The sequence below is a fragment of the Chlamydomonas reinhardtii genome, chromosome 1, assembly GCF_000002595.2.
Source record: "Chlamydomonas reinhardtii strain CC-503 cw92 mt+ chromosome 1, whole genome shotgun sequence".
In the NCBI taxonomy this organism is placed as follows: domain Eukaryota; kingdom Viridiplantae; phylum Chlorophyta; class Chlorophyceae; order Chlamydomonadales; family Chlamydomonadaceae; genus Chlamydomonas; species Chlamydomonas reinhardtii.
In genome coordinates, this window is record NC_057004.1 from 1,683,862 (window position 1) to 1,709,253 (window position 25,392).

General features: G+C 62.5%; 8 protein-coding genes across 9 annotated transcripts; 3 read left to right on the forward strand and 5 right to left on the reverse strand.

The window, feature by feature from the left end:
- The first annotated feature begins 64 nt into the window (after nt 1-64).
- Nucleotides 65-2,756, forward strand: CHLRE_01g008891v5 (uncharacterized protein). Its single transcript, XM_043058257.1, has 5 exons — nt 65-346; nt 574-747; nt 1,075-1,335; nt 1,568-1,720; nt 2,008-2,756. Exons 1-5 carry the CDS (start codon nt 107-109, stop codon nt 2,497-2,499), a joined length of 1,320 nt encoding a protein of 439 aa, XP_042928171.1. The 5' UTR covers nt 65-106; the 3' UTR covers nt 2,500-2,756.
- Nucleotides 2,757-2,848: 92 nt separating this feature from the next.
- Nucleotides 2,849-6,254, reverse strand: CHLRE_01g008900v5 (uncharacterized protein). The gene is made up of 6 exons (XM_043058258.1): nt 5,766-6,254; nt 5,173-5,286; nt 4,777-4,890; nt 4,484-4,555; nt 4,087-4,254; nt 2,849-3,866 (listed from the first exon to the last, which is right to left on the reverse strand). Exons 1-6 carry the CDS (start codon nt 6,090-6,092, stop codon nt 3,318-3,320), a joined length of 1,344 nt encoding a protein of 447 aa, XP_042928172.1. The 5' UTR covers nt 6,093-6,254; the 3' UTR covers nt 2,849-3,317.
- Nucleotides 6,255-9,888: 3,634 nt separating this feature from the next.
- CHLRE_01g008950v5 (uncharacterized protein) lies at nt 9,889-12,654 on the reverse strand. Of its 2 annotated transcripts, none has more exons than XM_043058259.1 (2): nt 11,759-12,654; nt 9,889-11,319 (listed from the first exon to the last, which is right to left on the reverse strand). In XM_043058259.1, exons 1-2 carry the CDS (start codon nt 11,907-11,909, stop codon nt 10,820-10,822), a joined length of 651 nt encoding a protein of 216 aa, XP_042928175.1. In that variant the 5' UTR covers nt 11,910-12,654; the 3' UTR covers nt 9,889-10,819. The 2 variants fall into 2 exon arrangements, with proteins under 2 accessions (XP_042928175.1, XP_042928174.1); XM_043058260.1 differs by having other exon boundaries at nt 11,623-11,994.
- CHLRE_01g008976v5 (uncharacterized protein) lies at nt 12,205-14,592 on the forward strand. The gene is made up of 4 exons (XM_043058261.1): nt 12,205-12,704; nt 13,148-13,339; nt 13,572-13,724; nt 14,016-14,592. Exons 2-3 carry the CDS (start codon nt 13,184-13,186, stop codon nt 13,647-13,649), a joined length of 234 nt encoding a protein of 77 aa, XP_042928173.1. The 5' UTR covers nt 12,205-12,704; nt 13,148-13,183; the 3' UTR covers nt 13,650-13,724; nt 14,016-14,592.
- Nucleotides 14,593-14,858: 266 nt separating this feature from the next.
- On the reverse strand, nt 14,859-16,764 carry CHLRE_01g009000v5 (uncharacterized protein). The gene is made up of 3 exons (XM_001700215.2): nt 16,516-16,764; nt 16,119-16,286; nt 14,859-15,902 (listed from the first exon to the last, which is right to left on the reverse strand). The coding sequence occupies exons 1-3, from the start codon at nt 16,735-16,737 to the stop codon at nt 15,351-15,353; spliced, it is 942 nt and encodes a 313-aa protein (XP_001700267.2). The 5' UTR covers nt 16,738-16,764; the 3' UTR covers nt 14,859-15,350.
- Nucleotides 16,765-16,815: 51 nt separating this feature from the next.
- CHLRE_01g009025v5 (uncharacterized protein) lies at nt 16,816-18,664 on the reverse strand. The gene has a single exon (XM_043058262.1). The coding sequence runs from the start codon at nt 18,557-18,559 to the stop codon at nt 17,714-17,716; it is 846 nt and encodes a 281-aa protein (XP_042928176.1). The 5' UTR covers nt 18,560-18,664; the 3' UTR covers nt 16,816-17,713.
- Nucleotides 18,665-18,818: 154 nt separating this feature from the next.
- CHLRE_01g009050v5 (uncharacterized protein) lies at nt 18,819-20,384 on the reverse strand. The gene is made up of 3 exons (XM_043058263.1): nt 19,914-20,384; nt 19,414-19,527; nt 18,819-19,048 (listed from the first exon to the last, which is right to left on the reverse strand). The coding sequence occupies exons 1-3, from the start codon at nt 20,205-20,207 to the stop codon at nt 18,842-18,844; spliced, it is 615 nt and encodes a 204-aa protein (XP_042928177.1). The 5' UTR covers nt 20,208-20,384; the 3' UTR covers nt 18,819-18,841.
- Nucleotides 20,385-20,724: 340 nt separating this feature from the next.
- Nucleotides 20,725-25,389, forward strand: CHLRE_01g009101v5 (uncharacterized protein). The gene is made up of 7 exons (XM_043058264.1): nt 20,725-21,330; nt 21,459-21,600; nt 21,800-21,914; nt 22,129-22,365; nt 22,592-22,746; nt 22,974-23,052; nt 23,212-25,389. The coding sequence occupies exons 1-7, from the start codon at nt 21,075-21,077 to the stop codon at nt 23,800-23,802; spliced, it is 1,575 nt and encodes a 524-aa protein (XP_042928178.1). The 5' UTR covers nt 20,725-21,074; the 3' UTR covers nt 23,803-25,389.
- Nucleotides 25,390-25,392: the final 3 nt, after the last annotated feature.

Consider the following 25,392-nt stretch of genomic DNA (forward strand, 5'->3'; position numbering starts at 1 on the left):
ACAAAAATCCAAAATGCGAGCGATGAAGCGGGATCGCCGAGTCTCAGAACACTCTGCTTTCGCTGTGCTTGTGCATAGCTGCTGTTTGCACACAAGACCATGAGCGATGATTCGTCCCAAGGTGTTGCCCCTGACCACGACAACTGGCCCCGCGTCCGTGTCCATCCCAACAACCAGGACGCGCGTGCATCTACCCAGCTCCAGTCCTTTAGCTCATCACCCTCAGCGGCCTGTTCAAAGAGCCTTCCTGGGTCGGGGGACGCGACATCGCAAGCTTCAGGCGCCTCAAGCCCTGCCGGAGGACAGCACGGTGGTCGGCACGGAATGGCTCCGGCGAAACCTTGAGGTGCGGGGAAAGGCAGCGTACCAGCGGAGCTGCTACGCATGCAACATTCACAAGGATGAAACATTCCTGAAGGGTCCGGGCATGCACCGCGTGGCTTGCAACACCTCAACTAGGCCACAAGCCTCTCCTGCCCTTCCCACTGTGAGGCCTCCTCAGGGGCTGTCCCAAGTCTCAACAGACGCTCTTCCCCCCCCGTCATCACCACTATCGCACCCCTGACCATGCAGGAAGACATCCGCATCTTTGATGCACGCGGAAACGCCGGCGCCCACCTCTGGCCTGCAGCTGCTGGCGCTGCCGCTGCTGGTGCCGCTGCTGCTGCTGGTGCCGGGGCCGCGGGGTCCCAGGCGGGCGGGGCCCTGGCGGCGGACTATGACAGCTACCTGGAGGGACACGTGCCGGTGGGAGAGTATGGAGAGGAAGAGATGGAGGGGTTTGGGGGCTGGTTCCCAGTAAGAAATAGACTTCAGCTGGGGGGAGGCGCAGGGGAAATGGAGGTATGGGGAAGGTGCAGGCCAGTAGGGTGGGGGCATGGGAGGCGTATTTCCCTGCGCTGGTGGCGGAAAAGCACGTGGAGGGGACGTGGATATGCGGAGTACCAGCTGTGGGATCTCTCGCATACTCGCTACCCCGGGCCACTCTGCCTTCGCCCTCCTACGACCCTTGTCACCGTTGCAAACACACGTGTGCGCGTGCCGCCTCCTGCCCAATTCCCTGCACGCTGCCAGGGAGCCGTGTTTGTGAACTGGACGCGCGACGGCGCCTGCTACACAGCCATGGCGGCTGCAGGCGAGGAGCAGGGGGAAGAGGAGGAGGGGAAAGAGGAGGCCTCGTCAAGCGGCCATCAGACATCGGGAGGGTGGCGGCGGCGGCTGCCGCGGCCGCAGGGCTGCGGCGGCGGGTGGCGGGTGCTGGCGGCGCAGTCGGACCCGGACATGTACGTGCCGTGCTTCGAGGCGCGAGGGCTGTCAGCAGAGCAGCCAGTCGTGGTGAGTGGTTGATTGGATTCGTGAGGGGCGGCGCGGGTGGCGGACTGATGGCATGCCTGGCGGGATCTTTCGGTTCCCGTATGACATGTACGGTTTTGTATGTGCCAGATTTCCGGTGGCACTGGCGGCACGGGGGCCAGTGTTGCCCAGTGTTGCTCTTCATGGTCCCTTGCTTCGCAAAGCCTTCCCGTACCGTTTGCACGTGTCCATCTTGTCTTTGTGGCGGCGGCAGGTGTACGACGACGGCGGCAGCATGACGGCGGCACGTGTGTGGTGGAGCCTGCTTCTGTACGGACACCCGCGGCCGTACATTCTGGCGGGCGGCTGGGACGCGTGGCGGGCGGGCGGCGGCGGGTCGGAGCTGTACGAGCCGTGTCCCCTCAAGGTGAGGTGGGCAGGAGCAGGGGTGAGGGGAGGAATCGGTTGGCGGGTGCCGTGAGCAAGAGAGCAGGCATCCTGCGCCAGCCGCCACACTGTCCTCATGCCTGTCGTTTGGCCTCAGCGTAGAGCCCCTCTCTTCCCTTCATGGATGCGGTGTGCGACGGACAGTCCGATTAGGGGCGGCCAGCGTCGCCGAGCAGGGAAAGTCCCTCCCCGCTTCCTATTTCCTTGGGTGCAAATAAACTAAACCGTCCCCTCGTGCCCTCCTCTCCACTGTAACGGACGCTGCAGCTCTCCACCACATTTGAGGCGGAGCCGCAGCCCCAGTACCGGGCGAGTGTGGAAGAATTCGTGGCGGCAGCGGAGCGGGGAATAGCAGCAGCAGTAGCCGCAGGCCCCGGGGCCGTTGCTGTCCTGCTACTGCCAGAGGGCGTGCGTCAAGCGGACGCTGGGCCGCTGCCAGCGGGGCTCCGGACCGTGGCCCTGTCAGAGCTCCTGCCGTCGGCGGGCTCTACTGTGGCGGGAGGGTTAGGAGATGCGGGTGCCCGGCTGCTGGAGGGGGCGGCAGCAGTGGCGACGGCAACGGAGGGACAAAGGCGCGAGCGGCAGCGCGTGCTCAGGGCAAGGTTGGGCAGCGTGTTGGGGGTGACGGGGCTAGGCGAAGACAGCGGAGTGCGGCTGCTTCTGGCGTCGCCCCACGACGCATCTTTGAGCGCGTGCGTTGTGGCAGCGGCGCTGCGGGCAGCAGGCCACAGCGAATGGGCAGTGTGCGATTCTTTGTAGCACCTCTTTCAGGTCGCCTTGGTGGATGGAAAGAACCTTAAGGCCATCGAAGGGTCGCCATCCGTGCTGTAATGGGCCGCATGCCTAGGCTACCAAGGATGTTTGGGAAGTGTTGTGGAAGGGGGCTTGACTTCGGGCGGCCTAGACGCGCCCGCTTCCGAATCGTGTACGGCAACTGTCCTAGTTGGCGCCCAATCTGCTCTTTCCCGACGCAATATCCGCAACCTGGGGCCGCCCGCGCTCCCGCCCGCATTTAAGGCTTCTCAGCGCCAACCTCCAGCGAGTCAAAGGCGGCGAGCGCGCGACAGGCGGTTCGGTCGGCCTTTTGAGCGACGGTGCCAGCAGTGAAAGTCGCTGAACGGAATGGGCGCCAGTCAAGCTTCGAGCAGCTTCGTCCCGCTTCATTGGGTCGAGGTGGTTTGAAAACAAACATACGCTACTGCAATAGAGAGCGGGGTGTCCTTTTGTGCTTTGCGCGCGTCACCCACCGAGTTCGGCCGGAACGCACGCATGTTGGCATGTCCAATCATCGACGCTCGGAAATTGACGTTTTGGCAGCGTTGCGTCGAATCGCCACATACATTGCAAGACCAAATGCAAATGCGGGGAAAGGTGCTTGTGTGCAAGACAGCGGGGCTCTCCCAGGCTAGCGCGCGTTGCCCTCCTGGCACCCCAACATGCCAATTGAAGTCTCGTCAAAATGGGCTGTACCGGGGGAATCATTAACGCAACGCATGTTGCCCTTGATCTAGTGTCGAACACCCGCTCGGCATAGCACAACAGCACAGCACTACTCCAGGCTACTCCTGCACGGCTGTTCACCGACGCGCACGCCTGGCCAACAGCACCGCCGCAATGCGCACCACCAACGCGCCCAGACCCACGCCCGCTGCCACCTCCACCCCACGCTGCACCACCTTAATGCTCCGCACCAGCCGCCGCACCACCTCCATGCGCTCGCAAAACTCCGCTGTATCGTTCACGTGCGGGAAGGGCAGCGGCGCCACCGCCGCATCCGCCGCCGCCACTGCCGCCGCCGCCGCCTCACCGGCGCCCATACCCGCACCCGCGTCGGTAGCACTGCCACTAGAGGAAGCAGGCGACGAGTCTGGCAGCATCTGATCGCGCTCCGCTTTCTCCGCCGTGCCCTTGACCTGATGCCCCCTCCACCCGGGCATCTTGACGGTCGGTGGCTTTACGGCAGCCCCGGCCTTGCCGGCGGCGGCGCCGCCATTGCCCGCCGCCGCCATCGGCACGGGGCGGCCCATGAAGTCGCACAGCGGGCCCCAGCCCTGCCGTACGTCGTACTCCAGCAGCTGCTGACGCGGCACCAGGCGCCGCACCTCGGCATAGTGCTCGTCGAACACCTGCCGGTGGGGGTGGGGGGGTTGGGACAGTGTCAAGGGGGTGGGGTGGAGGGGTGGGCACAGTGACCCACAGCCGCACGACACCAGGCTGACACGCACACTCCGCCGGCGCGTGCAAGACGGGAACACGCCCTCGCGCCCTCTCTGCCTGGCACGCTATCCAGGGTGGGTAAAACCCTTCCCCCCCGCTCCCCTACCCCCATGCACCACCACCACTCGCCTGCCGCACAAAGTCCTTATCGGTGAAGTGGCCGCGGAAGGTGCCGCGCGGCCCCCACACCAGCTCCTCTACCATGAGCATCATCTTACGCAGCTGTGCCAGTGGCGGTGCGATCACGGCCAGCAGCAGTCGCATGTGCAGCGGCAGCTCCAGCAGCGGCCTGCCCACCTACGTCCCAAACATTAGAAGGGCGGCGGATGTTACGTACGTGCAAGAGAGCTGACAACGACGTGTGCGTGTGCGGTTCGGGATAGATGAGCTGCTGCTGTCCGGAGTGAGCAAACATGCAGGGATGTACTTGCATGCCGCGGTTCGCTGCAATCGCCCCGCCGCACGCACGCACGCACACACGCCCCTCCCCTGCACACGCCCACTCCCGCGCCCACCGCCCGCTCGCCTGCGACATCTCGAAGATGGTGCGGCGGGCGCTGTCGTACCAGGCGTCAAAGTCCCGTGACGTCAGCACCACCTGCAGGCACGCACACGCACACACACACACGTGGCCGGGAGGCGGTGAGCGGGTGGCGGCGCACAACCACAGGCAGCCGGAAGGCCTCAACGTCACGTCGCCCCCTCCGGGCTTCAGAGGGGCTTCCCCATGACTACAAGAGTCATGCTGTACGCGCGCGTGTGTGTGTGTGTGTGTGTGTGTGTGTGTGTGTGTGTAAGGCGTGTGGGGCCCGCCCCCACCTTGATGTCGGGGTGTGCCGCCAGCAGCTCGGGCAGGAAGCCCGCCGCCGGCCAGTCCACTGCGGCCGTGTAGCCACCCAGCAGGCCCGGAGAAGACCAGTAGGCCGCCGAGGACTGGGGGCGAGCGAGGGAGCCAAAGGGGGGCGCGAGGGATATGGGGAGAACAAGGGGGGAGCGGCGTGTCCCCGTGATGCATGGGAGGGTGGCAGGCAGGGCGCGATGTTGGGTTTCGCGCTTTCCTTCCTTTATGAATGCGCTATGCCACATGCGCTATGCCACATGCGCACCAACACAATAGGCGCGATGTGCTGCCTGCTAGCCACAACACCCTGTTCCGACACCATGCACATTCAAATACAGAAGCATTTTCGGTACCGCGGGGTCAGGCGGGCGCACCTGCTGCTGTTGCTGGTCGGAGCGCCCGCCCTTGCTGCTCCCGCCGCCGCCCGCCGCGCCGTGCTCCCGCCCGGCCCGGTACCACGACGGCGCCTGGTCCGGGTTGTTGACCACCTGCGCAGCACGACCACCGCAGCTACAAAGTAGGAGGATGGCAGTGCATGAAAGTCCTGCGTCAGAAGGCCGGGACACCTAACGGCAAGGGCTGTCCTCCTTCCATAAGTTGCATCTCTTCCCATGCCTGCGGGCTTCCCGCCCCCCTTATGTGTACCCCCCCTTCCTGTGATTTCCCTGCCGCCCCCCGCCCACACACCTACGGGTTTCCCGGCCCGCCCTCGTCCCTCCCTTCTCCTCCCTCCTCCCTCCTGCTCCCTCAGAACCCGACCCCGCTCCTCACCTCCACCCCCTCACCCGCTCACCCCCTCACCTCCACCCCCTCACCCCTCACCCCTCAACCCCTCAACCCCTCAACCCCTCAACCCCTTCACCCCCTCAACCCCTCACCTCCTCACCTCCTCAACCCCTTCACCCCTTCACCCCCTCACCCCCTCACCCCCTCACCCCCTCACCTCCTCACCCCCTCGCCCCCTCACCTCCACCATGTGGTGTGTCTTGTACCCCAGGGCGTTCAGCGCCACGTACAGCGACAGACTGCCGGTGCGCCCGAAGCCCGCCCCCAGCACCTGCAGCTTCTGCGGTGCCGCCTGCTGGTGCTGCTGCTGCTGCTGCTGCTGCTGCTGCTGCTGGTGGCAATGCGGGTGCGGCGCCGGCTGTGCCGGCATGTGCGTTGGCTCCGCGGCGGCGGGCTCGGCGGCAGTGCTCGCTGCTGCTGCAGCCACAACCGGCGCCGCGGCGTTTGCGGCAGCCGCTCCCGCCCCCGCCGGCTCAGACGTTACGGCGGCGGCGTAGCTCCGCCTCATTGTTGTGAGATGTTTGAAATCAGCTCGTCAGCTCGTCAGCTCGTCAGCGCAGGTAGCGGTCGCCGGTGTCGAGGTCCCAGTTTGGCTGAGTCTCGGTGACCCTTGGGCCTGCTGTAGCTTGCGTAGCGCAAACGGAAATCAGGCCTGAAGCTTTGAAATATTAGTCAGTGAAAGGGCTTAATGGTATGACATTGCACTTGTTGAATGCAGTGCTTCAGAGGGCTGTGGCGTTCGTTTGGTCGGAATTCAAGAGGGCGGGGCGGGGGGGGGGGAAGGGGCAAGCCAGCACGACCGCCGCCTTAGCGCCCTGCCGCCGTGCATGTTTGGCCGGCCTGTACCCAGTCGGCCCAACCACACCATGCCCAAAGCCAGGAGGGCATCAAAGATTAAATGGTTGGGCAGGACGTTGAATGGTTCGGCAGGCCAGCGGCACCACCGCACAGCCCAACGGCCGCACACCTACCAAAGAGCACAAACCCAGCACAAGCCTGCCGCTCACAGACCGGCATTCGGGACCAGCCCATGTACCCCGCGGGTCTCAGCACAGGCACGGACGCAAAGTGGCGCCACCCGGCCAGGAGCCCCGGTTGCTCATCACGAGTTCCCCTTCCCCGACCGCGACCCTGAGCCCTCCCCTCCTGGGGCCAACGGCCACCAGCCACCTGACATGGCGCCTACTAACTACTAAGCACACGCATCTATGTTGGGGGCCTATGCCATCCCCGCAATGTCGGAGTGACGTGGCCGGTTGGGTTGGGTGCACAGTGCACAAACTAGTCACGTCACCACCGCCAATCAACACGTGCCCCCCTCAGCCACACGCCCTGCTAACGCCGTTCAGGCTCTCAGCCTTGCCCCGCCGCCGCCGCCGGCCATGGTGGCCGCTGCAGCTTGGTCGGCCGCTCAAACCCATCAGCTTCAGCAGGAGGAGCACACGGATCACGTTGGCGGCGGAGACGTCGCGGTTCTGGGGATGGGGAACAGGGAGCCACTGGACCGCCAGGGGGGAGAGAGATAGGCCCGTGTTGCAATGTCGATGTGTGTTACATGGACCCCGGCCGCGGCCCTTCCACTCCTAGCCTAGAAAGAGAGCATAGCGTTCAGGAGTGATAGCGTTGGTCGAGCCTAGTAAGTGTGTGAAGGTACGTTCCGCGGGCCGACGCCTTAGGCGTCACCCGCGCTTATGTATCCGTCCACGCGCAACAGCTATGCGGGATGAGCACCATGCAGGAATTGACTGCGGTTTTCAAGACGTCCGCGCCCGCCTGCCTCACTTTATCACACTCGCACAGCACACAAACAAGGGGTGTCAGCTTTGTACAGCTGGAAAATGGGCTGAGCCCCTGAAGATTCATGAGGGCCGGCGACATAGATAGCGGCATACACTGCATACAACGGGGCATGCCTCGGGGCCGCGGCTTATGCCCCAAAGCCGACGCACGAGCTGTCCGTAAAACGAGCTCTGTGTGGGCTTGGGACAGGCCTAGGGCCCGGCACGCTTGTAGGGATTCCGCACCATCCACGCACACCACAGGCTCCCTTGCTACAGAACCAATGCAGTACCTAGCCCTTGACCATGCCCAACACCTCCCCAAAGCCCGACGCCCATCGGGCTAGGTGCGGGGCCAGAGCGACTCGGGGCGCCTCGGCATTCAGGCGCGGCGACAGGCATGGCTCAGCAAGTCCCCGAGAATTCGCGCTATAGTTCCCCGAGTTAATTGCCGCCAACATAGTTTGTATCATAGATATGTTAAAAGCGGGCGCCGGTGCCTTTCCACGCGACCCCGCGAAAGTCAATTGTCCATGGACGCGCGAAGGCACTTCTCGCTCCGCCCGAAGTTTCCCCGCCACCTATTTACTTGCAATAGGCAATAGCAAACATTAATACGTAGCAGTCTCGGTTTGTGCCAGTATGATACTTTTTGCCGACGCAGCCACGAACCGCGCCACGTTAACTGCCGACAGGTTAACTGCCGACAGGGGTGATCCTGGGGGGCTTCGCCCCCCCTGTCTTCTTGAAAATTGGGGGGGGGGTTGGATGCCCCTATGGTTGGGGGGCTCAGCCCCAAAAACACGTCACGGTGCTGCCGAAGGCACCGCATCAACTGCCCGCCCATGAAATGGCCGTGCCCGGAATAGAGCCCGACAGATGGGAAGCATGTGATGGGGCCCTCAGGTTTCCGCCTTTCCAGGCATGAGGGCCGCCCTGCCGACGGTAATGACGTTGTTGCTATCTGCCAGCTGCCGCCGCCTTGGCCTACAGCGTGCCTACTTACGGCATCGCATGCCCCTCGCTCTGACAGTCTTTGCAGTGTCTTAGTGTGATTGGGTGCCCAAAGCATGTGGACGGCGTATTAGCAGGCAGCGCGGCGTAAGCAGCTTGGTAGTCACGCCACTAAAAGGACGGGTATGTGCGTCCCGCATGTGCATTGTGCTTTTGGCGTGCGTATCGTGCGTTTAGCACCTGGACGCATGTATAGCCAACCCGGGTTCACTCGGGGCGTGCCCATACACGCCGCACCGTCCAAAGACCAAACCTTGCCTAAGGCGTATACATGACATATGTATGTTATGACTTGTTGTTTTAAGCCCTGGCGCGGCCTGCCCGCTCGCCCAGCTCGCGAAATGCAGCGACATGCCCCGACAATGTACACGAAGAGCTGCTTTTAGCCCTCGCAAAGCCTTGAATTTCCATTCTCATAGCTGAAAGTAGACACGGCACCAATCACGGCTTGAAAAAATGGCTCCTCGAGGGACCTCGGTCGCGAAATTGCCGGTCGGCAGAGCCTCACATTTTGCCCCGGGATACGTTCCAATGCAATATTGGGTATCTAAATAACATATTGAGTGAGTTACTGCTCTCTCCAGCACACTTGGGCCCGATCGGACCGACACGCGCCCATCGGGCACATGCCTGGCGGGCCAAAACCCGCCCATTTCGACCTCAGGCGAGCGCGGACCGCCCCCCCACTTGACCAGCAAGTCATTACTACATGCACAGAGGGGCTGAGAGCGTGGGGGACTCAGGGGAGACCAGTTTGGCCACGGGGACCCCCCTGCCCACCCCCATGACCCCCCGCACGGGAAGGGCCGTACGGCAGTGGTAGTACTGTCGGACGGTGAATCTGACACGACAGGCGTAAGGTAGGCAAGGTTGGTTTCCACGTCGGACTGTACTACCACGACTAAACACAGGTCCAAAGGTTGTGCAGTTTTGGGACGGTGCCCCAAACTGAAGTGAACCCGGGTTGTGTATAGCCATAAGTCAACACGCACGACTGAGCCGCACTGAGTGGAACTGAAGGGAACTGAGGGTCGCGTTTCCACATCCCTCTCTCACCAAGTTTGGCGTATTCTGGTTCAAACTCCAAACAGGTTTCAGGCAACTGTTGAAGGTGACACGCACACACAACGGCATATGTTTTATCGTCTCTCTCAGAATAGGCTGTCATCCCTGACTGCATCGCCCCGGTACGCTCGGTTCAATCAAGGCACATCATGGACAACAGTTTATATCGTGGCTTTGAGACCTGCCGGTGTTGTCTGGTTAGCGACCTGTGCTGACGAGGATGGCGTAGCGGGCAGTCAGCTGCAGCGGCAAGGGTGTTGAGAGGTTTTCCTTGCTGTCTGGTTGGCCTGCTGCCTGCTGCACTAGTGCTTGATAGCTGGGCGCGACTGGGCACATATGGCGGGCGGTGCCTGTACAAACCGACCCCGGCTATGTCCGGGAGATGAGGCTAGTATCGGAACCTTCGGCCTCAGACGGAGGACGTGGCGTGGCGGCACAGCCCACTTTTCCCTTGCGAGGGAGAGCCACCTTTTCTTGTCTTGTCAGTGACCCTTTGGTAGCCTTCGCCGCCAACCTGTGGCATTAGCTCGAATCGATATCCATCAGTAGCACCCAGCGCCCCCCGCCCACCTTAAAATCGGTAACTTCAGCACCCCCGAACCCCAGCCACCCCCCGCATACACGTTCGAGAGCGCACATGAGCTGGCCCAACCGTCAACCTGTCTATCTATCCGTTCCCAGTGCCCGGCCACCCCCGCACATGCGCGTTCATCACCCAGGTCGTCAAGCAGTCGTTTGTCCATGGACGCGCGAAGGCACTTCTCGCTGTCGCCTATTTACATGCAATAGGCAATAGCAAATACTAATACGTGGCAGTCACGGTTTGTGCCAGTATGATACTTTTTGCCGACGCAGCCACGAACCGCGCCGCGTTAACTGCCCCACACGTAACTTCAGCACCCCCGAACCCCAGCCACCCCCCGCATACACGTTCTCGGTGCTGCTCCCCTCCGGCTTGGAAACGCCTCTAGGGAGGTTCCCTAGAGGTTAATTCCAAGCATCGTCAGTCTGCAATCACCTCCTCGCCCCACACAAACGCCCAAGCACTCGGCAAGTCTCGCAACAACGTACGTCCACGTAACGCAAAGCCCAGCAGTAGGCCAAACACACAGCCACAGCCGCACCCACATGCCCCGGGGATGCAATGTAGGGGTCATGCGCGCGCTATTCACGTTCCGCCGCAGGCGGAGAGCACCGCACGGACCGGGGTGATAACAAAAATCTACACACCCTGCTGCACAGGTACTGAAACATCCACTCCCTGCCCTCTGAGCGTCCAGCCTTCAACACGTAGCCTGTTTCATACATCTTAGACGGAATGCACGGAATACACAGAAGCATGAAGCGTTCCTACACCTACATAGGTACCATATGACTCTCACAGGCCCGTCACGCCAATGAAGTCACCGAAGCAGCGGCAGCGAACAGGAAGGATCGCGTTGCTGCCCCCAAAGTCATTGCCGTAGAAGGCCGCCAGCACTTTGAACGCCTCGTGTTTGAGCTGCAGGACATCGTTTCGGGTCGCCGGGAAGCAGTCGCCCGGCGGGCGGCTTCCCACCGCCGGGTCGGTGGCCTGCGAGGGCGCCTTCTCCCGCACAAGCGGCTGCAGTGGCTCGGTGGCGCCCGCCCTGCTGTTGCACACTCGCGCGTAGGCGTTGTGGCTGCTAGCTGCCACCTGCGCCTCCAGCCGCTGCACGCTCACGTTGAGCTGCTGCTGGCTCGCCTCCAGCTTCTGCTGGCTCGCCTCCAGCTTCTGCTGGCTCGCCTCCACCTTCTTAACGCAGTCCGTGGTCTCCTTGAGGGTCTCCATGAGCTCAGCCTTGAAGTCCTTGAACATGCCCTCAATGCGCGCCATGTCCACGTTACGTCCGTCGGCACCTACAGCCGGTGGCCACGGGCGGTGCGGCCGGGGGGGGGGGGAGGCGGATTCAAAGTCAACAGAAGTGGAGTGTTGGCTTCAGGTCAGAACCGGGCTTGAAGAGGGAACAGTCCGATTAGGGACCGTCGAGTGCAGCTAGGGGACCAACTTGACGCCACCCATTTCTGCTGGGTTGCTGCAAACCCTCCTCAACGATATCTCCAAGTCAATCCAATTCATTGCCAAGACCGACGCCGACCCGCTTGCAAACCACGCATGTCGTGGTGTGTTAACACCCGTTAAGGCCCTGACATACATCATACCTGCCGACATCGCCAGCTGCGCGTTTTCCGCGACCTTGACGACCACCTCGCCCGAGACCGCATTCGGGTGAATAGCCGCGCGATTCAGGGAGCGACATCAGGGGACACGAAATATTCAAAGGGATTTTTCGCTTGCCTTTGAGCGCGAGTATCTGGTGGTACACAAGGAGGACGTCGGCCTTCAGCGTGGGCGTGACAGCTGCAGGGTCCACAGCGCCTCCGTGTTTCCATACAACATTAGCTCCGACAGGAAACTCAAAGGACCCGATAAAAGGTTGCGCGGCCATCGTGTTTTGGCTTCAAGTCAAGTGGGAGTCAAACTAGCCAGCTTTGTGTTGGCCTGCCTAACCTATTTTAACACAGCGGAATATTATATAATCCTAATTTGACAAAACCAGGCAATTGTGACTCAAGGAGTCCAGGCTGTGGATTGCAATGCTAAGGCGTCCCGAGAGGCGGGGCAGGTCGACAGGAGCAAGGCAGGCACGGCGCACACCATATGCAAACGATTGTCCATGTGGGCGGAACACGCTGAGGTCCCATTTCACCTTGCGCACACCTCGACTTCCACACATGGTGTAGGCCGCCCATTCTACACCAGGTGTAGAAATTGCTCAAATTGCTCGACATAACAGCTGTAGTGCTGAGGGCGAAGCCGAACGCATCGACATGCTTGGCGAAGCTGCGAAGTGCAGCTGAAGGCCACTTGGCAAGCATGTCTGCTGCGAAGCCCCCACGTAATCGCTAGTGCTGGACGCTGCACTGATGGAGCTGCCGGCGGAACTTGACACGCTGCTCGGTGCAGGCAGCGTGTCCTTAGCCCCGGCCACCCTCTAGGCGCCGCAAGCGCGCCCCGCTGGCGCGCGGAGGCTGTTGTCGTGTTGAGGGTCAAGCTGTTGAGGGTCACCTGAGCCCCGACGCCTATCGCGCGCTGCGCAATTCGATAAAAGCATCCTGATGCATCTCGTTTTTTGAATCTCATAAAATATATCAAAGTCTGTAGTTGTTTTACGCTGTCGCAGCCTGCGATTCCTGAGCCCGTCCTTTGCCGGAATTTTGCCCGAGTTTCGGTTGAGTTTCTCGTGAGTTTCCGCCGAGTTTCCGCCGAGTTTCCCTGCGCTCCGCCCGCGCGTGCACACCAGCGACTCTCATGCACTCCAGCGAGTCCCTTCTCTTCAGCCCCCTGCCGCCGCCCCCAGCGATCCCTCCCTTTGACAGCCGTGTGAAACCTGTGTGCGCTCTGATGCAATCGCCACCAGCCTGGGGAGGCAAACGCTCCGCCACGGCACGCAAAGCGCGCCGCGCAACCGGACATGTTTCCCCCGCATCTAGGTCGCACTCATCCGCATCGTCACACAGGTACCCGTGTCAACCGTGTGAAACCGTGTGCGTTTAGAGGCAGCCTATGGACAGGGGTCAGCCCCATGCTTGCTCACTGGCCTCGGCTCTACAACGTCATGTTCGCTTGTGCGTGTTGCGTTCTTTCAAGCATATCAATAATGCTTCTCTCTGAGTTTACACGCAGCTCACACGCAGCTTCCCAAACGGCACGCCCGCGACTATGCACTCCCACTCCCGTGCCGCGCCAACCACCAGCCTCTGCCGTGCTCCGCCGTACTCTCTTGCAGCTTCCCACACGCGTGTGCGCTCAACTGCCCGCTCCCACTCGCACGCCTGCCGACAACCGCCAACGACCCGTGTGTGTCACTACAGTCAGGTAGCTTCCGAGCCGGGCCGCCGTACAACTACCTGCTCACACTCGCGCAGCTGCCGACTGCCACGCTACCTCCTGTACGGCTGAGGGCGGTTGGGGTGCCGTACACGAGTTAGTTGGGGGTTAGTCGGAGCTGTCCCAGGATGAAGGTTTATCTATTTTTTATGGTCCCTTGCTTGGCAAGTCTTTCCCGTACCGTTACCACGTGTCCATCTTGTCTTTCCGGCGGCGGCAGGTGTACGACGACGGCGGCAGCATGACGACGGCACGTGTGTGGTGGAGCCTGCTGCTGTACGGACACCCGCGGCCGTAAATTCTGGCGGGCGGTTGGGACGCGTGGCGGGCGGGCGGCGGCGGGTCGGAGCTGTACGAGCCGTGCCCTCTAAAGGTGAGGTGCGGGGCAGCATGGGTGCGGGCAGAAATTGTTCGGGGTGAGAGGGCAGGCATCCTGCGCCAGCCGTGCTGTCGCTGCCACACTGTCCTCATGCCTGTCGTTTGGCCTCAGCGTAGAGCCCCTCTCTTCCCTTCATGGATGCGGTGTGCGACGGACAGTCCGATTCGGGGCGGCCAGCGTCGTCGAGCAGGGAAAGTCCCTCCCCGCTTCCTAGTTATGCTTTCCTTGGGTGCAAATAAACCTGAACCTCTCGCGCCCTCCCCTCCCCTGCAATGGACGTTGCAGCTCTCCACCACATTTGAGGCGGAGCCGCAGCCCCAGTACCGGGCGAGTGTGGAAGAATTCGTGGCGGCAGCGGAGCGGGGAATAGCAGCAGCAGTAGCCGCAGGCCCCGGGACCGTTGCTATCCTGCTACTGCCAGAGGGCGCGCGTCAAGCGGACGCTGGGCCGCTGCCAGCGGGGCTCCGGACCGTGGCCCTGTCAGAGCTCCTGCCGTCGGCGGGCTCTACTGTGGCGGGAGGGTTAGGAGATGCGGGTGCCCGGCTGCTGGAGGAGGCGGCAGCAGTGGCGACGGCAACGGAGGGACAAAGGCGCGAGCGGCAGCGCGTGCTCAGGGCGAGGTTGGGCAGCGTGTTGGGGGTGACGGGGCTAGGCGAAGACAGCGGAGTGCGGCTGCTTCTGGCGTCGCCCCACGACGCATCTTTGAGCGCGTGCGTTGTGGCAGCGGTGCTGCGGGCAGCAGGCCACAGCGAATGGGCAGTGTGCGATTCTTTGTAGCACCTCTTTCAGGTCGCCTTGGGTGGATGGAAAGAACCTTAAGGCCATCGAAGGGTCGCCATCCGTGCTGTAATGGGCCGCATGCCTAGGCTACCAAGGACGTTTGGGAAGTGTTGTGGAAGGGGGCTTGACTTCGGGCGGCCTAGAACGCGCCCGCTTCCAAATCGTGTACGGCAACTGTCCTAGTTGGCGCCCAATCTGCTCTTTCCCGACGCAATATTCGCAACCTGGGGCCGCCAGCGCTCCCGCCCGCATTCAAGGCTTCTCAGCGCCAACCTCCAGCGAGTCAAAGGCGGCGAGCGCGCGACAGGCGGTTCGGTCGGCCTTTTGAGCGACGGTGCCAGCAGTGAAAGTCGTTGAACGGAATGGGCGCCAGTCAAGCTTCGAGCAGCTTCGTCCCGCTTCATTGAGTCGAGGTGGTTTGAAAACAAACCTACGCTACTGCAATAGAGGGCGGGGTGTCCTTTTGTGCTTGCGCGTGACGGAATCCGCCGAGTTCGGCCGGAACGCACGCATGTTGGCATGTCCAATCATCGACGCCCCGAAATTGACTTTTTGCAGCGTTGCGTCAAAACGCCACACACATTGCAAGACCAAATGGATATGCGGGGAAAGACGCTTGTGTGTAAGACAGTGGGGCTCTCCCAGGCTAGCGCGAGTTGCCCTCCTGGCACCCAAACATGCCATTGGATGTCTCGTCAAAAGATGGGCTTCACCGGGGGAGTCCCGTGCATGTCACTAACGCAATACCTGCTGCCTTTGACCTCGTGTAGAAGTAGAAGACCCGCTCGGCTTAGCACAACAGCACAGCACTACTCCAGGCTACTACTCCTGCACGGCTGTTCACCGACGGTAACGCCTTGCCAGCAGCACCGCCGCAATGCGCAGCACCAACGCGCCCAGACCCACGCCCGCTGCCACCTCCACCCCACGCTGCACCACCTTGATGCTCCGCACCAGCCGCCGCACCACCTCCATGCGTTCGCAAAACTCCGCTGTATCGTTCACGTGCGGGAAGGGCAGCGGCGCCACGGCCGCATCCGCCGCCGCCACTGCCGCCGCCGCCGCCTCACCGGCGCTCATACCCGCACCCGCGTCGGTAGCACTGCCACTAGAGGAGGCAGGCGACGAGTCTGGCAGCATCTGATCGCGCTCCGCTTTCTCCGCCGTGCCCTTGACCTGATGCCCCCTCCACCCGGGCATCTTGACGGTCGGTGGCTTAACGGCAGCCCCGGCCTTGCCGGCGGCGCCGCCGCCATTATTGCCCGCCGCCGCCATCGGCACGGGGCGGCCCATGAAGTCGCAAAGCGGGCCCCAGCCCTGCCGTACGTCGTACTCCAGCAGCTGCTGACGTGGCACCAGGCGCCGCACCTCGGCATAGTGCTCGGCGAACACCTGCCGGTGGGGGGTGGGGTGGGACAGTGTCAAGGGGGTGGGGTGGAGGGGTGGGCACAGTGACACACAGCCGCACGACACCGTGCTGATACGCATGCTCCGCCGACACGTGCAAGACGGGAACACGCTCTCGCGCCCTCCCTGCCTGGCGCTATCCAGGGTGGGTAAAACCCTCCCCCCCCCCTTCCCCTACGCCCATGCACCACCACCACTCGCCTGCCGCACAAAGTCCTTATCGGTGAAGCGGCCGCGGAAGGTGCCGCGCGGCCCCCACACCAGCTCCTCTACCATGAGCATCATCTTACGCAGCTGTGCCAGTGGCGGCGCGATCACGGCCAGCAGCAGTCGCATGTGCAGCGGCAGCTCCAGCAGCGGCCTGCCCACCTACGTCCCAAAAATCAGAAGGGCGGCGGATGTTACGTACGTGCAAGAGAGCTGACAAAGCGTGTGCGTGTGCGGTTCGGGATAGATGAGCTGCTGCTGTCCGGAGTGAGCAAACATGCAGGTATGTACTTGCATGCTGCGGTTCGCTGCAATCGCCCCGCCGCACGCACGCACGCACACACGCCCACTCCCCTGCACACGCCCACTCCCGCGCCCACCGCCTGCTTGCCTGCGACATCTCAAAGATGGTGCGGCGGGCGCTGTCGTACCAGGAGTCGAAGTCACGTGACGTCAGCACCACCTGCACGCACGCATACGCACACACACGCGGCGGGGAGGCGGTGAGCGGGTGGCGGCGCACAACAACAGGCAGCCGCCGCACCGCGAAGGTCTCAACGTCACGTCGCCCCCTCCGGGCTTCAGAGGGCGTCCCAATGACCTCAAGAGTCATGCTATACGTGTGTGTGTGTGTGTGTGTGTGTGTGTGTGTGTGTGTGTGTGTGTGTGTGTGTGTGTGTGTGTGTGTGTGTGTGACAACGGTTTACAGTTGTTTATCAGATCACGTGATCGTGTATCCGGACAACCCGTAGTTGCTAGTGCCAGGGGCGCATTAGCACCTTGTTTGTCGCGCATTGGTCTGGCAGTACATGTCTCCCAAGCCTACGCGTAGCGTTAGACGTCAGTTTGGCCACAGGAGCCGCACCTCCCATCTATTGTGCTTAGACACTGATTTGGCCCTAAGAGCCGCACCTCTGTCTATATTGTGAGACGTCGCTTTGGCCCTAGAAGCCGCACCTCCGTCTATATCAACACTGCTGCGAGCCGGCAGCTGGCCACTATGCATTGTTTGTTCGCCTAGCAAAAAGTCATGTACCGTCCAAGTCCGGCACGTGGCCGCAGCAACCGCAAAACAAGCACCCCGCCGGCACTAGCTACCTTCCCTTCCCCACAGGGCAGAATATGCCTTAGGGCAGCCACAAAGTGAGAGAGAGGATCAATAACCAAAACCGTCTGTGCCCTAGCCCTGCATTCACAACAAGCCTAACTTCCGCTGGACTTAAAAACACACACAGTGCGCGCCCCTCTCAGTTATCCGCCATGTGCATTACTGCACGGGGTGTACGCAGCGCCGGTCCCCCTCCTCAGTCACGATGTCCGTGCCCCGCCAGTACGGCTGCAGACCCCGTTCCACCAGGCTGTCGAACTGGGCTTGCCGCGCGCGCCTAGCTGCCCGCCCCTCCGGCGTCAGGAAGGGGGCCACCGTCACGCCTGCGGTGTGTTTAATCTGCGCCGCAGCCCTGATGAAGGCCGCCCGCTGATCCCTGGTCACCACTACCTCCACATTCCAAACGCGACCCGCGTTGCTAGCCCGCCACCGACGTTCATACATGCCCATCGAGCCCTCTCCCAGGCCCAGAGCAGAGAAGTCACCGCGCGCCATCGCCTCCGCCTGCTCGCTGCTTGCGCCACGAAGCAGTATTTTGTTGGCCGCCATCGCCCGTGGCGGCGGCGGCAGGTGTGTGCACGCTTGCGGCTGCGGCGGGTTCGGCCTCGCGGCCTCTCCTGCCGCAGGCGCAGCGTGTGGGGCAGCGGCGGCTTTGGGCCCGCCCGGCGGGGGCGCCGGGCGGCTTGCAGCCGCCGCTGCGGACGATGCGGCACTGGGGGCCAGGCCCTTCCCTCCGCCAGTCTCCACCTCCAGCACGGCCGCTGTCGCGACCGCGAATGCGTTCAGCTGCTGTGTCAGTTGCTGCACGGTGCCCGACAGCTGATCCAGCAGCAAGCTGTGTTTGCGTGCCGCGCGGGCGCCGGGCCGTGTGCTCGGCTCGCAGGCCGCGCACCTGGCGCTGCACGAGGGCAATCGCGTTGTCCAGCTTGGCCTCGTCCAATCCGTGCTGGTTGAGTTCGACGTCGGCGCCGATGAACAGGCTGTCCAGTAGCGCCTCCATTCCCGACATCCACATAAGCATGTGGCCCAGCCCTTCAGGCCCTCCAGACTTGAGGCGGAGCTCGCGGAGCTTTCTGAGGAATGAAGAAAATAGGTCAAAGCCCTCCTGGTTAAAGAGGGGGTTGCACTCTCTCCATTCCGCCTCGTTGATCACGCACTCAGGCGAGCTGGGCGAGAGAGACCAGGTTGCGAAGGAGTTAGGCACGGGATAGCTAGGAGTCTCCGAGGCAGGAGATGCGAAGCCTGGCTGTTCGCCGGGCCCGCGCGACGGCGATGCCGACTCGCGAGCACTGTCCTGCTTCCCTGTAATGCCACTACCTTCTGGCATCCTCCTGATCAGTAAAAACTAATTCGGAAGAGCCGTGAGTCGCGCGGGCACCGTCAGCATTCAGCGAGCTTGGCCTCTTAGCTCGCTGCGGCGCCGCGCCTTGCGTGTGTATTGTGTATTGTGTATTGTGTGTGTGTGCGTGTGCGTGCGTGCGTGTGTGTGCGTGTGTGTGCGTGCGTGTGTGTGTGCGTGTGTGTGCGTGCGTGCGTGTGTGTGCGTGCGTGTGCGTGCGTGTGCGTGCGTGCGTGTGCGTGCGTGTGCGTGCGTGTGTGTGCGTGCGTGTTAAACAAAGAACAACCGGAACAATTCCGCCATACACGCGCATGTGTGTGTATGTGTGTATGCGTGTAAAAGGCGTGTGGGGCCCGCCCCCACCTTGATGTCGGGGTGTGCCGCCAGCAGCTCGGGCAGGAAGCCCGCCGCCAGCCAGTCCACCGCGGCCGTGTAGCCACCCAGCAGGCCCGGAGAAGACCAGTAGGCCGCCGAGGACTGGGGGCGAGCGAGGGAGCCAAAGGGGGGCGCGAGGGATATGGGGAGAACAAGGGGGGAGCGGCGTGTCCCCGTGATGCATGGGAGGGTGGCAGGCAGGGCGCGGTCAGGAGATGGGCAACACGGGACCTAGCGAGCGGGTCATTGACTCGCAGTTGCAGGAACAGGAACACGCATGCGGGCATTGTCATACCGCATCACGTGCACGGGTTTCGCGCTTTCCTTCCTTTATGCATGCGCTATGCCACATGCGCACCAACACAATAGGCGCGATGTGCTGCCTGCTAGCCAGAACACCCTGTTCCGACACCATGCACATTCAAATACAGAAGCATTTTTGGTACCGCGGGGTCAGGCGGGCGCACCTGCTGCTGTCGCTCGTCGGGGCGCCCGCCCTTGCTGCCCGCGCCGCCGCCCGCCGCGCCGTGCTCCCGCCCGGCCCGGTACCACGACGGCGCCTGGTCCGGGTTGTTGACCACCTGCGCAGCACGACCACCGCAGCTACAAAGTAGGAGGATGGCAATGCATGCAAGTCCTGCGTCAGAAGGCCGGGACACCTACCGGCAAGGGCTGTCCTCCTTCCATAAGTTGCATCTCTTCCCATGCCTGCGGGCTCCCCGCCCCCCTTTTGTGTCCCCCCCTCCCTGTGATTTCCCTGCCGCCCCCCGCCCACACACCTACGGGCTTCCCGGCCCGACCTCGTCCCTCCCTTCTCCTCCCTCCTCCCTCCTGCTCCCTCGTAACCCTCCCCACCCCCTCACCCCCTCACCGCCTCACCCCCTCACCCCCTCACCTCCTCAACCTCTCACCCCCTCACCCCCTCAACCCCTCACCCCCTCACCCCCTCACCCCCTCACCCCCTCACCTCCACCATGTGGTGTGTCTTGTACCCCAGGGCGTTCAGCGCCACGTACAGCGACAGGCTGCCGGTGCGCCCGAAGCCCGCCCCCAGCACCTGCAGCTTCTGCGCTGCCGTCTGCTGGTGCTGGTGGCCCTGCGGGTTTGGCGCCGGCTTTGTCGGCACGTGCGTTGGCTCCGCGGCGGGCTCGGCAGCAGTGCTCGCTGCTGCTGCAGCCATAGGCGGCGCCGCGGCGTTTGCGGGAGCCGCTCCCGGCCCCGCCGGCTCAGACGTCACGGCGGCGGCGTAGCTCCGCCTCATTGTTGTGGTATGTTTGGAATCAGCTCGTCAGCTCGTCAGCTCGTCAGCTCGTTAGCGCAGGTAGTGGACGCCCAGAGCGCTTCCTTATCGAGTCGGTGCCTGTCGAGGTCCCAGTTTCGGTGACCCTTGGGCCTGTAGCTTGCGTAGCGCAGATGGAAATCAGGCCTGAAGCTTTACGACAAAATTCAGTGGAAGGGCTTAACGGCATGACATTGCACTTGCTGAATGCAGTGCTTCAGAGGGCTGTGGCGTTCGTTTGGTCGAGGGCGGAGGGGGTCTGGTGCCCACGCCTCCTGCCCGCGATGTCGGCATGCAAACGCTCTGCAGCGACACGGTGCACAACACTGGAGGGATACCCTGGACTGGAAGCATGAAGGGCGGAGTGAAGGCTCTTCGGACTGTGCGTCGACATCTCCAGGAAAGCGGATGTCTGCTGCGCTCAGCGTGGGGGCGGGCAGCGGGCACATGTAGGATAACCCGCCCTCTATTCCATATCGTCGGTTCGACCGCCGATAATGTTAACGGACTTGCCCAGAAAGCGCGGGACAGAGCTGCTCTAAGGAGAAAGCCTGAACAGCGACCAATCCGTTCAGCGACTTGCACCGTCGCTCTAACGGCTGACCGAACGGCCTGTCACGCGCTCGCCGCCTTTGACTCGCTGGAGGTTGGCGCTGAGAAGCCTTGAATGCGGGCGGGAGCGCGGGCGGCCCCAGGTTGCGGATATTGCGTCGGGAAAGAGCAGGTTGGGCGACAACTAGGACAGTTGCCGTACACGATTCGGAAGCGGGCGCGTTCTAGGCCGCCCGAAGTCAAGCCCCCTTCCACAACACAACAAAACACACCACTACTTTAAAGCAACTAGAACTCATGAACACCCTTCAGCAGCAACGTCTCCTGAGCCCCGTCGGCTCGATTCCTTGCAAACCAACGAACCCAGACACCGGGCCTTGCGCACCTGCATCTCCCGACTGCTATAGCCCTAGCAACCTGAACATGCACCAGGCAGCAGGACCAGCAGATGCTCGACGACGGAGCCCCGGCTCAGCAGAATTCGGCGAGCAATCGCTCTTACCCGGACAGCCGGAGGCCCGTTCCCAGCAACAAGTACAACGGCAGACACCTGGTGAGCTCTTGGGCGCTCCCAGGGCGGGTGCTTGAGCCGGGCCGAAGCAGAATCAATTGCCCGCCTGGCGAACCGGTGAACCCCTATCTGTTCCGACCTCTAAAATGCATACATTTTGATTCCTGTAGATGCTGCAGATGTCATACGGGCACTAGAGGACTGCCTGCAAGAACTCTGCGGCGCTTCTTGCGGGTCTGCGCCACTGGCCATCGGGCAGCGCGGCGAGGGCTGCCTGCGCTCGGAGCTCATTAACCGATACGTCCTCTCCTCGTGAGTTAAGGGCATTTGGGGAAATGCAAGCAATTTGTTGGCCGCCCGCGGTAGTTGGACAGCCTTCGTGTAGCGCCAACCCGGCGGCCTCGGCAGCGTTTCCCCGGGCTAGCCTACCGTATTTCCTCCTGCTTGCTCGTGATTAGGCCGTTTCAGCTCGCTGTACCAAACGAGGACCTATGTGTTCTTGGACGCGCAGGTTGTACGCTTGCGAGCTGTCTGGAGCGCAGCTCGCCGCGGGGAGCGGGGGCTGCTGCCCCGGCACGCCCAGCGAGAGCGGAGTTGGCGGACTCGTCCCGGACACCATGTCCAAGGCAAGCAGCAACGCGCAAATAAGCAATCTCATCAAAGAAACGCCTAGGAGAACGGGCATGATGATCTTATAACCTGGCCCATTAGCAAGCTCTTCCTCCCCAGTCCCCACCTGGTCCCCACCTCCGAACCCTCTCGCATCACATCCCCAAGTCCCGCCTACTCACAAGTCACAACCTCCCCTCCTCTCCCTTGCTCCTCCCTCCCGCCCTCCAGGCCATGAACAACTGCGAGCGCGCCCTAGTCCTGGCCTCGCACCTGGGCGAGCCCCGCACGCTCGTGTACTTCGCGGTCGGGCTGGCGGAGCTGCACATCGCGCGCCGCGACCTGGCCGCCGCCACCTCCACCTTCGACGCCTGCGCCGCCGCCTGCGCGGCGCTGGGCGACGGCGGGCTGCGCGGCGCGCTGCTGCAGCGGGTGCTGCCCATGGCCATGGAGGTGCTCAACATGCAGGTGAGCCCGCGGCCTTGGTGCCGCGTGCCGTGTGCTGCATACCGGTAGCAATTTAACTATTACTTGACAGGTCCTGTCACATACAGTGTGCGTCACCAACGGCTTAGTCCCGTTGCTGGATGTATTTTGGGGGTATTCAATGAGAAAGGTGACGCACCCGTGTCCGTTCCTGCCGCTAACGCGATGCCCTCGCTCCCACCCCCCTTGTGCGTCTCGCTCTGCTCAGGGCCGCACCGCTGAGAGCTTCCAGCGCTGGCGGCTGCTGAACGGCGTGCTGGCCGAGAGCGGCCGCGCCGTGCCCGAGGAGTGCCCCATCTGCGCCGAGCCCTTCTCACCGGAGCGCGCCTGCGTGGCGTTGAGCTGCGGCCACTCGTTCCACAGGTGAGAGCTTGGAATTAGAGTGAGGCTGCTACGCAGGGCGAGGCGCCAGAGAGGAAAGCGCGCGTTGGCATGGCGCACAGCGTGCGAATTTGCGCGCTTGATTGCATGCTGTAGGTAAATGCGCTTTGCCGGGTGTTTGTTGTGCGCGCGTCTCACTGCCTGAAGAGTGGGCCTGCTGTCGCCGCCTAACGCCGCCTGCCCCGCTGCGCCCACGCCTGCACACACAGGGACTGCTGTGACCTGTGGCTAGGCCATCGGATGTTCACCACCGGCGTCTTCTGCGCCGAGTGCCCCGTCTGCAAGCAGGTGCGCGCGGTTGAACGCCTCGTATGTGTTTGTCCTTCCCGCTACTGCCTGCCGGTCTGCTTTGTTTAGTGCCTGGTCTGTGCGTTTGTTTCCATGCAACCCGAAAAGCGCCGAGCCTTACTGACCATGCCTCCTATCGCATTCTGGTGTGTGTCACAGGTTGACGTCTCGCTCAAGCCCACGCCCGCAGCCGCACACGCACTGGTCATGCAGCGGCAAGCCATGCTAGTGGCCGCTGCCGCCGCCGCCGTCGACCCCGGACTCATGTCCTGCGGCGGCAGCGACGGCATCACCCGCAGTGGCGGCAGCAACGGCAGTAGCAGCAGCAGCCATGGCAGCACCTGCAGTGGCACCAGCCGCGGCAGCGGTGGCGGCAGCAGCGATAGCGCGAGCAGCAGCAGCAGCGGCAGCAACTCGACAGGCTGCCGTGCTGTGGCAGCCGCCGGCCGCGCCGAGGGTGGGTCGTGTAGCTCCTTCCACAGGAGCTGTGCGCCAGCAGCCGCCGGCGCCGCGACTTGTGGCGCCGCCCCTGCTACTGCCTCTGGCGGCAGCGTAGCAGCTGCTACTGCAGAGGGCAACAGCGGCTACCTTCACCACAGCAGCAGCCGGCGTGTGGCCGCGGCCGCGGCTGCTGCTGCTGCGGCTGCGGCCCTGGTGGCGGCAGGCCGGGATGTGGAGGAGAGCTGCGCAGACGGCGCTTGCTGCTATGCCATGGAGACGGACGACGACAGTGCTGAGAGCATGGCGTGATGAGCGGATGCAGTCTTGTGCTATGTATGGCCTCGTCGAGTTGCGCGTTGTGGCTGCAGTCGGTCGCGTGGGCTGGACCGTCCACGACATAACGCGCTCGCATGCTGTCTGAATGCTGTGCGAGTGAAAAAAGAGTGTTGACGTCGGTTCCACGTGCCTTGCGTCTTGTGTACAGAGCTTCGCAGGCATTGCGTTGTATGCATTGTTCCGTTGAGGAACCTGCAAACATGCAGGCGTGCCCAGTGAATTGGTGCCCACATTAGTACTGCGGAGTGAGGTTGACTGGGCGGGAAAGCGGCGATATGGTGTGCGTGCTGAGATGCGAGGGAGTATGTCTGAGCCACCTTTTTTGAGCGTCGGGTCATGCCAGGCTTTGGCTGCATGCAGGCCGCAATTCGCGCGCCGTGCCCGAGTATTACTGCATTCAACTGAATTGGAGTGCGCTTTCCCGCAACAAAAAAGCAATCCATGTGTCGAAGGGTGCGCGCAGAACACCACCTGGCGGTGTGGGTCGAGTTACCGTGCACGCGGCAAAGTGGAACGGTATGTCAAGGTGCATGCAAAGCGTTACTGACGTGTGTACTGGACATTCAGGGGCAAGTAGCTATGGATGTTACGGAGGGCGTTTCGTGTGAGGGGGCACGGCAACATGAGGCACCGGCCCAAGAGGTTCAGATTCAACTGAAGGATAGGGAGCGGCGAGGCGAGGAGGCGAGGGGAGGGGAGCGACGCATAACCGAATGCGAGGCATGGTGGCGGCACGATGCCAGTTTTGTTTTGCGCGTGCGTGCGTGCTCTCTGGCCGTCAAGGCCAGGGCCGCTCAGCACCCAAGCAAAGGGAACTTTTGACAACTGAGTGCGCATGCAGTGAATTTCATATTTGAGAGACATTTTGATCGGGCTGGGGCAACAGGGGCGTGGCTTGCTAGTACATGCCCCCGTGGACATTGATCGCGGCGTCTGGAGTGGAGAGTTGGTGTTGCTGCAAGCAAGCAGTACATGTATCCAAATAAGGCGCGGAGTGGTGGTGTGCAAGCCTTGGGAAAGGACGAGCGTTTTTTGCAGATGAGAGGGGCCCGTGGCCTGTGGTGGCAGAGCCGGGTGTATTGGCCTGGAGTGACAACACGGGGTTTGGAGGGGCTGTCAGGAGGAGGCTGCCATTTAGAACACCGACGGTGGTGACCGACCATTTACACCAAGAGCCGGAAGGCGCTTCTTCAGTTTATCTTAATCACTCTGGTGGTGCGTGTACGCGGGGCTAAATAAAGTGCCTTGCCGCCTTCCTTGCGTGAAGGCGCGATGACGGCGAAAGAGCGAGTGAGAGGGTAGAGCGAGTGAGGGGGTAGAGCGAGTGAGCCGCAGTGAGTGCGTGGCGTGCATTTGGACCCCGCAAGAGGGGCCGTGTAGCGGATACTGCCAATGCGAAGATATTGATAAAGATTAAACGGCATGCGCATGCGAGAGGTGAGCTTCTCGACGCATGATGGCGTGTGAGGTCCCAGTCATGTGCACACCTGCACGAAGATTCGAGGCGGCGCCGGCGGCGTTGCGCCGGGCCCGCCACCCCACGTGTAACAACTATCCAGCAAG